The 14,731-nt window shown below is 35.6% G+C and overlaps 2 protein-coding genes across 2 annotated transcripts; one reads left to right on the forward strand and one right to left on the reverse strand.

Moving 5' to 3' along the window:
- The first annotated feature begins 1,021 nt into the window (after positions 1-1,021).
- LOC124827601 (uncharacterized) lies at positions 1,022-4,696 on the forward strand. Its single transcript, XM_047300684.2, has 3 exons — positions 1,022-1,485; positions 2,563-2,801; positions 3,666-4,696. Exons 2-3 carry the CDS (start codon positions 2,565-2,567, stop codon positions 4,344-4,346), a joined length of 918 nt encoding a protein of 305 aa, XP_047156640.1. The 5' UTR covers positions 1,022-1,485; positions 2,563-2,564; the 3' UTR covers positions 4,347-4,696.
- A 7,571-nt stretch (positions 4,697-12,267) lies between these two features.
- LOC124827602 (peroxidase 16-like) lies at positions 12,268-14,190 on the reverse strand. Its single transcript, XM_047300686.2, has 4 exons — positions 13,885-14,190; positions 13,572-13,769; positions 13,284-13,449; positions 12,268-12,879 (listed from the first exon to the last, which is right to left on the reverse strand). Exons 1-4 carry the CDS (start codon positions 14,098-14,100, stop codon positions 12,473-12,475), a joined length of 987 nt encoding a protein of 328 aa, XP_047156642.1. The 5' UTR covers positions 14,101-14,190; the 3' UTR covers positions 12,268-12,472.
- Between the last annotated feature and the right edge of the window lie 541 nt (positions 14,191-14,731).

Consider the following 14,731-nt stretch of genomic DNA (forward strand, 5'->3'; position numbering starts at 1 on the left):
ATCATGCTTTCTTTTTCCACTCCACACATCTAAATTATTTGCCTCAACAAGCACATAAAACTCACCAAACACTTTTCCATTTTCAAACAAAATTATTATTTTCCTCTTATTTGGCTTCGGAAAATTCAACAGAATAATCGAATTGCATAACTTTATTTAAGGTTGACATAGGGAAAAAAACAAGCTGCTTTTCCAGGAGAACAAACTCGAATTGCCATGCACTAACCATCAACCAGAGAATGAAACCTAGGGAATATATATATATTTATCAGTCATTAGAAAGCTCCATTTTTCTTCCCTTTTATGGCTCAAATAAAATACATTTTTAAATATCTCTGCATTTCACTTTATTCCCAATTTCATACTCCAAACAAAAGAATGTTTTTCTTACAGAGATTAAAACTCTGTCAATTTCTTTATAATCAAGTTTTTAGATATTTTAGAACATATGCAGAGTGCAGGATTCTTGAAGGTCAGAAGAGAACAAGAGAGCATGTGTGTGTGTGTGTCCCTTATTCACTTATCTTCTCTCCATGGAAGCAGTCATTATCAGTTTCAAATCCCAAGCCAATGGAATTTACTGCAGCAAAGAGAAAATTTCACTAGCAAAACAGCACACATGGAATCCCAATGACCACCCACCTGAACTGAAATTGGTACACTCTGGTGAAATCTCAAACATAACAGATCTCTAGATATTGTTCTGCATGTACGGAAAGAATAATCAAATCTCAATCGTTGAATATCCAAAAACAAGCAAATTTTAAAGGGAGAAATAGGTGGTAGGTCCTGTAGGAAAGAAGCACTAACTTTCATTGTTCATGCATATCTTGATTAAGCCCTGCAAGACTTTGTCTGGAATATCTTGTTCACTGGCCTACATTGGCTCATGTTTAGGAGTGTCATTTGTTTTTATTATGCAACTTTGTGGTCCCCACTCCCTATCCTTTCCCACATTACAGTGAACTACATATATACAAAATACATTAAATTAAAGTATATGTTCACAAATACAAAATATTCATATTATATCATCCCCTCTTCCCTTTCTCTCTCTCTCTCAAAATCATTCAAGCACTCACACATATACAGACACATTGCAGTTCCAGCTTTTCCCTTGCTTCCCTCTCTCACAGCCTGTCAAGCCTAATTATTAACCCCATCATTCTTGTTTTAAAATTTGAGCTGCTTTCTTTCTTCTCTCCAAGTAAAGGGTTGAATTCAACAGCCAAAGAGATTTTTTGTGTTACCATGAACTTTCTCCCAATTCCATAGGTGCTGCTCTCCACTTGGATTCATCCTTCCTTTAATTTCCCCTTCAATCATGACTCAACGAGAACCATGACAGAATTTGCCTCTTTTTTTGTTAGTATTGGTTTAATTAGTAGTAAGACTAACCTATGGGAAAAAATGCTGGCATGAGGGAGGAAGATGCTCAATGAAATTCATCACAGAAAGCTGCAATTTTGGTACTACTCACAACAGGTGATCTTTTACATCAACTTTAAACAGATATCAACCCCTTGTGGTATAAGTCTTGTTTTTGGTATTTTTTTCCTTTGGGTTGGAGTCTCAGTCTCCAAAGAAATAAGGTGAGAGAAGGTGTTGCAGTTCCCAGATTTAATGCTTCTTGAGTGTTTCATCAACTGAGAAGGTTGCAGACTATTTCTGATTGCTTTGATTGCTTTGATTGCTCTTAAAGTGGTGTTCATGTCCATCCATGGTGACCGTGCATGTGATTTTTTTTTACCTGTTCATGTCTTGACATTTAAAATCCTTGTTTTTGTGTGAATGGGGTGTTCTTTTGATTTTCTTGAACTCCTTTCCGAGTCTCTATTTGAGCTTCTTTAGATATAAAAGTTTGGTTGTGGTCTTTTTGGCTTTATTTTCCTTTCCTTTTCACTGATCATAGCTTTATAAGGAACAATTTGAAATGAACACTTTTCTGTGCCTAATTTCTAAGAATAGTAAATCAAGAGATCAATGATATGGTCCTGGTCTCGGTGGTGGTAGTGATGCTTTCATCCCAAACACAGACCCACCTAAATGCCTACATCAGATGTTCATTATTTCATACTTCTTCGGCATAATGGCAATGTTTGTTGACACTTTTGAACCTTGCTACGCAAATTCTCTGTCCCCTCTGTACTTTTGGTTAGGAAAGTTGCCCCTGTTTCGACAAATTTATTCAGACATCAAAGTAGTACCTTTGCAAGATATGGCTCTATATCTTTGCACCTAAAAAGGAGCCAGCAGAAACTTGCAATTTAATGTTTGCTCATGATACAAAGCCTAATTATGACTAATTCTTTGGAATTTCGATTTTCCATATGTGAATTCCTTAGTTTCTTCAATTAGTCTTTGATGTTTCTTGAGATTATTAACTACCACTTGAAGCAGAAAAAGAAATAACAGGTTTCATTCATTGTTGTTAGGGATATGCATGATAAAAGCCAATTTTCCAATTGTTGATGCCATTACTCAGCAGTCACTAGGCACATAAGTTTTGAACTCTGATAGTGGTGACAAAAAAAATCTAAAAAAGTACCATTTCTTTTACAGGCATGGGAACTAAAATTGAATATTCCAGAAATCTTCTAGCATCCTCAGTAGACAGCAACAACTTCATTGTGGGTGGTGTGGATGTCTGGGAGCACTATCAGAACAAAGGAGTGACTAACAACCATTTCAGTCTTGGCATTAATAAATTGCAAGATCCCATGGATAGGGTGCTTGACAGAAACAACATAGAGTCCATCAAAAGGACCATGCAGATGCACGAGGACATCTTCAAACAGCAGGTATCACATCCATGTTGCGATCTTCATCTTCTCATCTTAACAGTACAAAATTCAGATTGTCATTCAATTTGTAGCAGAAATGTTACACACAGCATGAAGAAAATGTCATAGGGTGATCAAAAGACTTGCTTTGGTTCTAAGTTCATGTTCATTCCTGATTAAATGTGTCAGAATTACACATTAATGTCACACATTGGTTGAGTTAATGGGTTTATAACTATTTTATTTCATTGTTTTTCTCTATTTTATGTATTCACTTTTTTAAATAAGAATGAAGTGACATTTTCTTTAGTTAAAATGTTATAGAAAAAGTTCTCAAACCAAACTCGAAGGCCCCAACACAATGGAAACCAAAGTACATATCCATCTTTCCTTTTACCCCGATTAAAAAGTGGCATGTGAAAGGGAACAAGAACTGTCAAGAGTATTACTTTTTTAACCGTGTGTTACTACTTTTTGATTGGGGGATGTGAAATGAGGAAGAAGAGGGACATGTGATTTCAATCCAACTGAATGAGAGACTTTCACCTTTTATTAATCTTTGGACTTAAGAGGGCACTGTACAAAAAAATTGGTAGTAGTGTGCAATCATTATTCTTTTGACCGTGGCCATGCTGATGTCAAAATCAATGTAAGATGTCTTGCATTGTGTGACATCTGTACTGTATCCATGGCCAGATTTTAATAATTCTCCAAGTCTTAATAATTGTATGTTGTTCACAATTCCTAACAGACACCATATATAACATTATTTTGTTGAAAACTCTTTCACATCTCAAGGATATTCTTAAGGGACAACATGGCATGCTGAGATTTGAAGCTATTACTAGTTGGCAAATAATGATGAGTGTTTGGAATTTGCAGGTAAGGGAGCTACACAGGGTATACAGTGTGCAAAAGATGCTGATGGATGACCTAAGAAAGGAAACCAAACAAACGAAGTTTTGGACTCCAATGAATGGCATAGACATGAGTCATTCTCATTTCCTTCAACAACAGCAGAAGCAGCAGCAAACTACTGCAGCACTGATTTCATATGGAGCTGATTTCCGTGTCCAGAGTTTGAGAGAGGAGCTATGCTCAAAGGAAAGGAGTGGAAGCTGTTCTGGTGAGAGCATGAAGAGGCAAAGGGGTTTTGACCTTCAAAGGCCTGCTGAGAGAGACATTTTTGGAGGGTGTGAAGAGAATGAGGCAGGACCTAGCTCCTACACTGCACTTGAGAGGTGTAAAATAAGCAGCAAAGGGTGTGATGAAGACATGGAAGTGGATTTGACTTTAAGCATAGGAGGAAGCCAAGTTAAGAATACTAATAGTAATAATAATAATAATAATAACAGTAACAGTAAGAAACCTTATCTGCTCCCATTAGGGTGCTCAGACTCACCCAATGGGAAAACTAGGGAGCTAAATTCTTCTGTCTCTTTCCAATCAGATAGGGTGGGAGATTGCAGTGACCCCACCACACCCATGAGCAGCTCAAGTGTGACATTTGATCAAGAGAGAAAGGGGCCACATTGGCTTTCTCAAGGTTTAAAGCTTAAATAGGAGAGTTTAACCTCTTTGATTATATCATGGATCCTTCATCTCAACTCTACATGGACCACTGAATTTTTATGGTTCATGTGTTCAGATTCCTAGATTAGTTTTTTCTTTCACTTTATTCCAATAAATGGATAACTTATATACTCCCACTTCTGAGAGTCCCTTTCTGTAAATAGGTAGAGTGAGTTTTATGTTGTGCTTCTTAATTTACTTTCTTGTCCAACATATTATTTTCAAACCTATTGTAAAGGCATAACCTAGTACTATTTGGCACTACATGGGAATTTAAGCATACAACGAATGCCGATTGTCAAAAGACTACATCAAATCAAAATGGTTAAGGTTCTTCTTCACCCATATTCCTGTTTTTGAAAATGATGTTATTCTTAACCTCGTTCTGGAAAGAAAAGAAAATGCACCACCACCTTATAAGAGCATCACATCCATGGCACTTTTCTGTTGAAAATCCAAGTGTGAGTCCAAGTTTTACTTTAGATAGAAATGAAAAAATAGAACAGTATATAAAGATGAAAGATCCATTAATCTATTACCTTAAAGTTTTGGGTAAAGAGTGGTGTCAATCCTTTATATGATTGGCTCCAATGTTATTGGTGTTTGTGTAACCCACATAGAATCTCCTTCTCAATAGACTCAACATTTAGTCAGTATTCCCTCAGCATGGAGTATGTTTTCTTAAAATCACAAAATCTTAATACTCTTCTTTGTCCAAAATCTTAAGACAATAAATTAATGACTTTTCATCTTTATATAATGTTCTATTTTTTTATTTTTATAGAATACGAGACTTTCACTTAGTCTTTGAATTTTATCATCTAATGTGAAAAACTGAGTGATATGTGAGAAGTATAAAGAGTAGAGCAGTACTGAAAATTTGGTTCCAGATTGTGTTCCTTGGGCAAAGAAAAGTTGTTTCTTTTATGTGGTAATGGGGTTGTTACTGATTCATGTGTGCACACTGAGTGCAAGTTGTTTGAGATGAATTTAAAAACTGCATAGTCCTTTCTGAGGAAAAGATTTAGAAGACTTGGTAATTGATGGGACCTCATCACACACAAGATAATGTTAGGCAATTTCTTGTCTGCTAGACTTTGGACTCGTGTGTTTCCTTCATAAGCCTAACTACACGACAACACCCAAATACTAGTGTGTCTCCAACAATTTATTACCCAATCTTCTCTCTTTTTTTTTTTCCATATAAAATATTCTTCTAAAGTGGGTTTGTTCTTAAAGTGAATGTGTACGGATGCATACCTTTTCATTTTCAATACATTGAAATCATAATGAATGAGCTCAATCATAAATCACCTTTACTTGCTTCCTTCAATGTGCCTCGTGCTTTTTTCCATCTTAAAATATTGCTTCATTTTATCAAAACCATGCTTTTCTAAATATGAAAAAATCTAAAATGAATTATTCTTTAGCACTATAGAGATTGTTCTTAAGTGTTCTGGAATCCAATTAGAAAAATAATGATTTAAGATTTACTTTCTATGACTCATTATTCTACATCTCTTTTATTGGATGAATTTAAGATAGAAAAATATACATATTTATCATGGAAAAGATCATAATAATTTATATAAATATAAATTCTATTATTATGCTAGACTCATCAAATAACAGTTATTATCAAAAAATGATTATATATATATATATATATATATATATATATATATATATATATATATATATATATATATATTTGGTCATCTATTATTAAATCAAAGCATGATAAATATTTACTTTGTTAGTAAGTTTTAATTAGATTTTAGTTTTTAAGTGAGAAGTAAATATGTTTTATCACCTAGAATATTAGAGAATCTATTTCAATTGTTAAATCATGAATCAGTTACTATATATATGTTATATACATGATTAGTGAATAAAATCAATGAAAATCTTAAGAAAAACATTTTTGAAATAATGATTAAGAAAATTGTAAAGTTCTAAGATAGCATAATGTCGTCATGACCCAAAAATTGATAAGTGAAGTAATGATTGTATGTTCCAACTAAATGTTTGTTCAATCTGAGTGTCCTACCTCATATTGTTTGTGGACGTAGAATAATAGTTGGGTTGACATATAAGATGTTGTCATCAATAGTACAATTTTCCTTTCTAAATATATTTTTTCTTAAAATTGATTTATAAATAATAATGGTTTGATTTAAAAACACAGAAAAATAATAAAAAAGAATAAAATACTTTACATTATAGTAATTTCCATTTTAATTTAATAAATCAAATTTACCTGCCACATCTCTTTTGATCGTATATACTTAATTATGTATTTAAATGAGATATCTTCTTTAGCTCATTTCCGTTAAGTGATAGTGTATCTAGTTTCACTCTTATGACAACGGGTGAAAGAAAAAAAAATCACCCAACTACATTTTTTATTCATAGATAAATTAAACAAGCTTAAGACAAAAATAAATGTGATCAAGGAAGGAAAAGTCCATTTGGTTGGATTTCCCAATTAAAAGGCTCATGAGATTTTTATAATTTTAATTATTCTGATTAAGGGGACCACATTTATTGTATAGTTATATAGATTATTTGAAAGATGAATAATTATAGTAAATTTTGTTTTATCTTTTACTTTTACTTTTTAGATTAAGAAGTTGATGTACATGATTGAGACTAAATCTAAAAAATATATAAATAATTTTGTTTCTAATTTTTTGATGCTGGATTTTTTTTAATCTTCATAATAGAAGAGTAAAGTAGTTTAGTTTAAAAAAATTTGATAAGTTTTATCTGATAATTCACTTAAGTTAAGGTAAACATTAATGATTAAATGATCCAACTTTGAAATTTGTCCGGAAAGAAGATTTTTTACAAGGAGTAGCTAATGTTTTATATAAAATTATTTAGAAGATAAAGTCAATTATAAGGAAAGTTTGCAGAATTTTCTTACATGACATTAAAATAATCATTTAAAGAAATTGATAAGATTCCCAAAATATATCGCGACAAACGGATAACTTGCTTATGCCTTTTTATTTAAGAATAATAATTCTTTTGTCTCTTTTTCCTTTATTAATAAGACCTTTTTATTTTACTTCCCAAGGAAGCTTAAAGGCAGGAAGGAAGAACTCCAATTATTGATTCTACTAGGAATTATCAAAATATACAAAATACAAATTCATATATGAAAAGAAAGTAAATAAAGAGATAAATGATGAACTCATACATACAAAAAGTAAACAATTATATCCCATAAAATTAAAATTTAATTTTCAAAACTAATTTAACACTAAATCATAGATATCTTATCATTAAATTATAATAACTAAGAATATGTTAGCGTGGCTGACGCTGGATATGCGAACTTAAGCGTGGTGCAAAGAGTAAGAGAGATAGAGCAGAGAATAGAAGGGAAAATATAAAAACATATATTTAAAAAGGTAAGAGTAGCAAGAGGGTATATAAGTGGTGCATAGGACACAATATAACTGGCACACGTCAGTTAAAGCAGTTGCTTTAGTTTACTACAACATGCCCCCTTAAACTAAACTAATGAAAGACTTTACATTCAACATTTCTCTAAGTTTCTCGAACCTATTTTGCCTGAGGACCTTTGTGAAGATATCAACAATTTGTACTTCAGTCGAGCAGTGAACCAGTTCAATTCTTCCTTGGTTCACTAAATCTCTCAGGAAGTGGAACTTTGTACTGATATGCTTGCTTCTTCCGTGGAACACTGGGTTCTTTGACAAACTGATTGCGGACTGGTTGTCCACCGTCAACTGCACGGGTCTTCTGTATTCAAGCTTTAAGTCCACGAGAAGCACTTCCAACCACACGCACTGACACGTCGTTTCTGCAGAGGCTATGTACTCTGCTTCACACGAAGAGAGTGTCACCACATTTTGCTTTTTTTTAACACCAGGAGATGGGCGCTCCTGCATATTTGAAGATGTATCCGAAGGTGCTTCTTCTATCAACCTGATCTCCGCTCCAGTCAGAATCACTCTAGACTTCTAGAGTACTCTTCAAGTTGCTTGCTGCTTTTGGAAATAGAATACCATAGTCAATTGTTCCTTTTAGGTACCTCAGAACATGTTTCGTTGCTGACATATGAGATTGTCTAGGTTCATTCATGAACCTGCCCAGTAATCCAACCCCGTAGTTTATATCCGGTTTGCTGTTGCAGATATATCTCAAAGATCCAACGATCTGTTTGTACAGTGAAGCATCCACGCCTTTCTCATCAAGTTGATTTGTCAACTTCAGATTAGTAGTAACTGGGACAGTTGTGCTATTACACTCGGTCATATTAAAACGCTTCAGAATTTCACTGATGAACCTCTTTTGGTGCAATAAAACTCCATTTGTTGTTTCAGTAAACTCCAGGCCAAGAAAGTAGTTAAGTTTTCCAAGATCAGTCATATCGTATTCTGCCCTCATCCTAATCTTGAATTCTTCAATTCCTGTTTTAGAATTTCTAGTTACTAGCATGTCATCGAGACATACCACCAGAACATTTTGTTGTACTGATGATTTTATTTACACTCCATACTCCATTGAACACTTCACACAACCAAGTTTCAGAAGCAACATGTTGATGTGATCATTCTAGGCTCGTGGTGCTTGCCTTAGTCCATACAAAGCTTTGTTCAACCTGTAGACCTTGTGTTCTTCACCTTTCCTTTCGAAACCAAGTGGTTTCCTGACATAAACTTCTTCCTTCAAAGGGTCATTCAAAAATGTTGATTTAACATCTAGCTGATGTATTTCCCAACTTTTAAGATTTGCTAGTGCTACTATCAATCTCACCGTCTCCAACCTTGCGACTGGAGCAAACACTTCTGTGAAATCTATCCCCGGCTTCTGTAGAAATCCCTTTGCTACGAGTCTCGCTTTGTGCTTAGCAACTTCACCATTTGGCTTATACTTGGTCTTGAAAACCCACTTTACTTCAATTGCCTATTTATGTTGAGGTAACTCTACCAATTCCCAAGTCCTGTTTTTCTCAATAGCCTTTAATTCTTCAATCATGGCTTCTCTCCATTCATTTACATCAAGTGCTTATTTCCAAGAGATTATTTCTACATCAGCAAGAAGCGCGAGGTGTGCTTGATCTCCAGGGTCAGCTGCATCATTGTCAGCAAACACTTCATAATCAGCTAATCTTGAGGATGGAAATTTTGTCCTCTGTGATCTCCTGCTATCAATATCATCACGTATCTCAGCCTGTTCATCATCAGGGGTTCTGTCTTCCAGCCAGCTTGAAGTAATAACAGACTTCTCATGCGTTCCAGTCTCGCTTTTTTGATCTACTTCAGCTTTCTTCCAATTAAATGTGGTTGTCTCATCCACGATTACATCTATGCTTATCACAATTTGTCTATTCTTCGGGCTGTATAGCCTGTATGAACCTGTGAGATGATATCCTATGAAGATAAAAGTCTTGCTTCTATCATTTAACTTCTTCCTCTTTGCGTCTGGGATGTGCCTGTAACACACTGAGCCAAAAATTTTAAGATGGTTAACAGTTGGTTTAATACCTGACAAGCCTCCTTTGGTGTGCAATTCTCCAATGCTCTTGTTGGGCTTCTATTCAAAAGATACGTTGTTGTGGAGACAACTTCTCGCCACAAATAGTCTGGCAATCTTTTGCATTTTAACATAACCGAGTCATGTCGAGCAGCATTTTATTTCTCCGTTCAGCCAACCCGTTGTGTTGTGGAGTGTAGGGAGCTACAACTTCATGTATTATACCACTATCACTACAGTACTTGTTCATTTCATGTGAATTGAACTCTCCTCCACCGTCAGTTCTGAGCAACTTGACATGCAATCTGGATTGTCTCTCCACCATGACACAAAATTTGACAAAGCATGAGTAAACGTTTTTCTTTTCCTTAACCAAATAAATCCAGATTTGTTTGGTTCATTCATCAACAAAAATAAGGAAATACTTGTTACCTCCAATTGATTCTTGCTCGAAGGGTGCACACACGTCTGAGTAAACTACTTTAAGAGGTTGCTTTGCCTTCTTGTGTGTTGTTCTCTTGAACTGTTTCCTGGTCTGCTTTCCAATTACACAGCCTTCACACACCTTCTTTGGTGAATAAATCTCAGGAACTCCTTTCACCATCTCTTTATCCTTCAACTGTCTCAAGCTTATGAAGTTTAGATGTCCATAGCAGTAATGCCATAACCACCCTTCTTCCTCGGTATTGATAGATGATAAGAATTGAACAGTTGTAGCACTAAGCTTCACCTTGAAAGTTCTGTTTCTGGCCAACGGAGCTTTGAGCACGAGACGTCTTCTGTCATCAAATATTTCTATATGCTTTTGATGCATGTTCATAGTATATCCTTTTTCAAGTAATTGCCCAAGACTGAGCAGATTGCTCTTCATATTTGGTACGTACAGCACGTTGTTCATGTACGTGGGTTGTCCGTCCTTGCGTCTGATTAGAATCCTTCCGGCGCCTTCGGCCATTATCACACTGTTATCAGCAAACCTTACACTGCTTTTAACACTCGAATCCATATCTATTAGCCACTCCTTCTTGCCTGACATGTGGTTAAAGCAGCCCGTATCTAAGTACCAAGAATCTTCTTCTGCATGGCTTGAGTCTTGAGACATCAACACATGTTTGTTCACTTCTTGACATCTGTCTTCGTTGCAAATCTCGTTCTTTCGCATCTCGATTTCTCGACATTTGTCTTTACTGCATGTCTCAGTCTTGCACCTGTTCCAACACCTTTCTTGTGCTAATTCCCACCGTTTCACTTCTTTATTAGAATCTGTAACACTCATTAAAAGAACGTGATATGAATCTGAATCACCTATGTCTGCATCCTGTGCTAGATTAACTTCATCTTCCTTATTCTTCTTTGCGGTTTCGTTGTGCCAGCATTCGCTTGAGTAGTGCCCATACTTGCTACATGTATAACACTGGATGTTTCTTTTATCGACATTCTTTCTACCTCTCCCTCCCATTTGCTTTCTGCCTCTTTGGTTGTCGTTGCACTCTTCTCCAACAACCTGATTAGAGACATTCACACTTCTTCCTCCGGATCTTCCTCCCCATCGACCTCTGCTTCTTCCAACGCCTCGTCCTCTGGGTTTAAAGTTGCTTCTTACTAATAAAGCTTGATTCGAACCCATTTCATTTTCGGCTTTCTTTCTTTCAAGCAGACGTTGTTCATGGACCTTCAGCAAGTTCTGCAACTCTTCCACTTTCATGTTTATCACGTCTTTGCATTCTTCAATTGCTACAACGATATGATCATACTGCGGGGTTAGCGTTCTAAGAATTTTCTCCACTATTTTCTTGTCCTTCATCACCTTGTCGCACGCTCTCATGGCGTTCACCACCACTTGTATCCTACCTATATACTCAACAACCGATTCTTGCTCTCTCATGCCTAAGAGTTCGTATTGTCTTTGGAGCGACTGTAGTTTGATCTTCTTGACTTTGCCTGTGTTGACATAGCCTTCTTGAAGAATGTCCCAGATCTCCTTCGTTGTGCCTGCCTTCGATACCTTCTGGAAGATGGTGGCTGACACGCATTGGTGCAACAACATTCGGGCCTTGCAGTCTAATTTCTTGTTCTCCTTACATTGTCGCTTTGTCTCTTCAGAGTCTCCCTTCAATGGCTCTTTAAAACCCTTCTTGACTACCTCGTCTACTTCTTGAAAACCAAGAATGGTGTCCATTTTAACGCACCAGTCGTCGAATCCCTTTCCGTCAAACATCGGAAGATTGTTGTGTATCATGCCAGCCATTTCTTCTTGATCGGTTTCTACTGATCCACCAGGTTTTCGAACCTTGCTCTGATACCACTGTTAGCGTGGCTGACGCAGGGTATGCAGACTTAAGCGTGGTGCAAAGAGTAAGAAAGATAGAGCAGAGAATAGAAGGGAAAATGTAAAAACATATATTCAAAAAGGTAAGAGTAGTAAGAGAGTATATAAGCGGTGCATAGGGCACAGTATAACTGACACACGTCAGTTAAAGCAGTTGCTTTAGTTTACTACAACAAAATCAACATTTATTACAACTAGTCTCACTTTTTCAGAACTTGAGTATGATAGAATCATCTTACAAACATTTTTGTAGAGAGCATGCCATGATTTCAGTTTCTCAGTTAACCCTGAAACAATCAGACCTTATTTCCCCTTGTCTTCCTGTCTTGACACCTATTCTTCCCATCTTAGTGATAGCTTGAACAAAAGCATTGTTAAATGCTAGTTGACTTGATGCAAATAAGTTGACTGTGCCCTTTGATCTTTCATCTGTAGCCAGGACCTGATCAGAACTGAATAGACCCTTTCCTTGCTGCAGATTCTTGAAGTATTGGTTATCAAACTTTTGGGGTGTCACAGGGTCCATGTTTATGGCAATTCTAGAATCAACTCTCAGAGGGCATGCCTCTCTAAGTTTTAAGGCATATTGTAAGTTTAGTGTTGGGTCAATTGGTTTTCTGGGGCTGAAATTGTAGATCCGTTTTGAGAAGTGACCACAGTGAGAGAATCCAATAGTATGTGCACCTAACACAAACAAACAACACATCATTTTCAACCTTCTTAGAGAGAAAACTGATCATCTATTATTGAATGTGTTACAACCATATTTTAAACTTATTTTAACTAGATTTGTTATTTATTGGATTCATTGTATCATGTGAATTTGTTGTTACTATCTATTAATATTTAATCTCATGTACAAGACACTCAAACGATGTTTTGAAAATCTCACTTTGATTAAAAATAAAACAAATTATAGTATATAAGTAGATGCAAACCTTATCTTACAAGTCGGATCTGTAGAATTGAATTGGATTTAAAATTCACTTCTTAACATTTTGAATAAAGAAGCAAACATTGCATTTTATTCTTTGATAACTTTGGTTGAATAATGAAAAAAGAGAACCTTGTCAATGTGTTGAAGTTACCTGATAAGGCAATCATATCTGTTTGGGTGAGGCCATTGGAAGCAAACATGGAATTTAGCTGATCTAAATTGAAATGAGGATGAGGAAGACGACGTTGAACACTGGCAATAGTAGATATTCTCCCATCACGCCTTCCCAATTCAACTCTATAAAATGGTCCCCCAGCCTAAAGGATTGTTGGATGGTGTGATGACAATTGAAAACGTTTAGCATGTAGAGGTCAAACATAGAAACAGAACAATTTTATCAGTAACTTGAAAGTAGAAAAGTAATGTGAAAGTGTTATACCAAATTTACGACATCTCTGGTAGCCAGAGCAAGTATATCAGCACAAGAGACTTTGTTTCTGCACTGAGGGACACTGTCAACAGCTGCCTTGGCTTTAGCCACTGTGTCAAAACCATCCCCAGCTAGAGAAATGTCATCAGGGTGATCTTTCTCTGCCTTATTATTTGGAGATGCAAGCAAAATGGAAGCATCACAACCCTGTGCAGAAATGAAAATGAAAATCGTTGAACAATCAATTAATATGATAAATGCACTTCCTACATGACTGCTAGAGAATATGTAAGAGAAAAGTGTCTCTAGCATTCTTACATACCCTCACAAAGCAATCATGGAAGAAGAGTCTGAGAGTAGCAGGAGCAGTCACAAAGGTCTGCTGAAACTTCAACTCCACAGCAGAACGAACCAAGCGTTCCACATTGGGGCATGTCTTTCTGTAGAAACCAGGAGTAAGTTGAGCTAAGCTTGTGTCTGCACAAATTATGAGAACCAACAAGGATGAAAAAATCACAAGAAAGCTATGATCCCCCATCACTACTTCTTCACTTCTGTTTACTTTTTGCTGCTATCAATTCATTCTTATGCTGCACATTGTAATATATATCATATGTACAAAAACATATATGTATATATATATCACATGTAATGATAAAAAAATGGGATGAGATTGAAAAGGATTCGGAATTGGAAAATGAAGGATACGAAGAACTACAGTCAGTTTCATGGACAGTCTGGCCATAGACTTCACATGCAATGGCGAAAAATGGGTGGAAAGAAGTGTAATTGAAGCTAAGATGACTTAAAAACTTAGTTTAATTTTTATACTATGCAAGTGTGAAGATTTTTGTGAGTAAATAGTGTAGAAAATGTTTTACATAATGATCGTCCGATCATAAAGTCTTTATGCAAGATAAATTTGTTAACTCTGAATATACATATATGTATACATTTTGGGAAACGAGCATGAACTATTGAATTGAAATTTAATGTTATGTTCCATGATCAAAGAAACATACATTGATCTCTCTCGCTTTTTCTTTTCTGAAGTAAATTATAATTTTCCATTTATATAATTAGAGAGAATGTCAGTGTATTTGATCATAACGTGTGGTAAAAAAAGAAAAGGAAGCTTTCATGCAATTAGCATCACATGGGACTTATTA

This window comes from Vigna umbellata, chromosome 2, assembly GCF_029865625.1.
Source record: "Vigna umbellata cultivar VRB3 chromosome 2, Vumbellata_1.0, whole genome shotgun sequence".
Lineage (NCBI taxonomy): Eukaryota > Viridiplantae > Streptophyta > Magnoliopsida > Fabales > Fabaceae > Vigna > Vigna umbellata.

What these genes read in the sequence shown, in the direction of transcription:
- LOC124827601 (XM_047300684.2), top strand. Translation starts at nt 2,565, where the DNA reads ATGGGAACTAAAATTGAATATTCCAGAAATCTTCTAGCATCCTCAGTA. An exon ending in AGGACATCTTCAAACAGCAG is followed by an intron (nt 2,802 to 3,665) that starts GTATCACATCCA and finishes TGGAATTTGCAG; the next exon opens with GTAAGGGAGCTACACAGGGT.
- LOC124827602 (XM_047300686.2), bottom strand. Translation starts at nt 14,100, where the DNA reads ATGGGGGATCATAGCTTTCTTGTGATTTTTTCATCCTTGTTGGTTCTC. An exon ending in TCCATGATTGCTTTGTGAGG is followed by an intron (nt 13,770 to 13,884) that starts GTATGTAAGAAT and finishes ATTTCTGCACAG; the next exon opens with GGTTGTGATGCTTCCATTTT. An exon ending in CCAGAGATGTCGTAAATTTG is followed by an intron (nt 13,450 to 13,571) that starts GTATAACACTTT and finishes ACAATCCTTTAG; the next exon opens with GCTGGGGGACCATTTTATAG.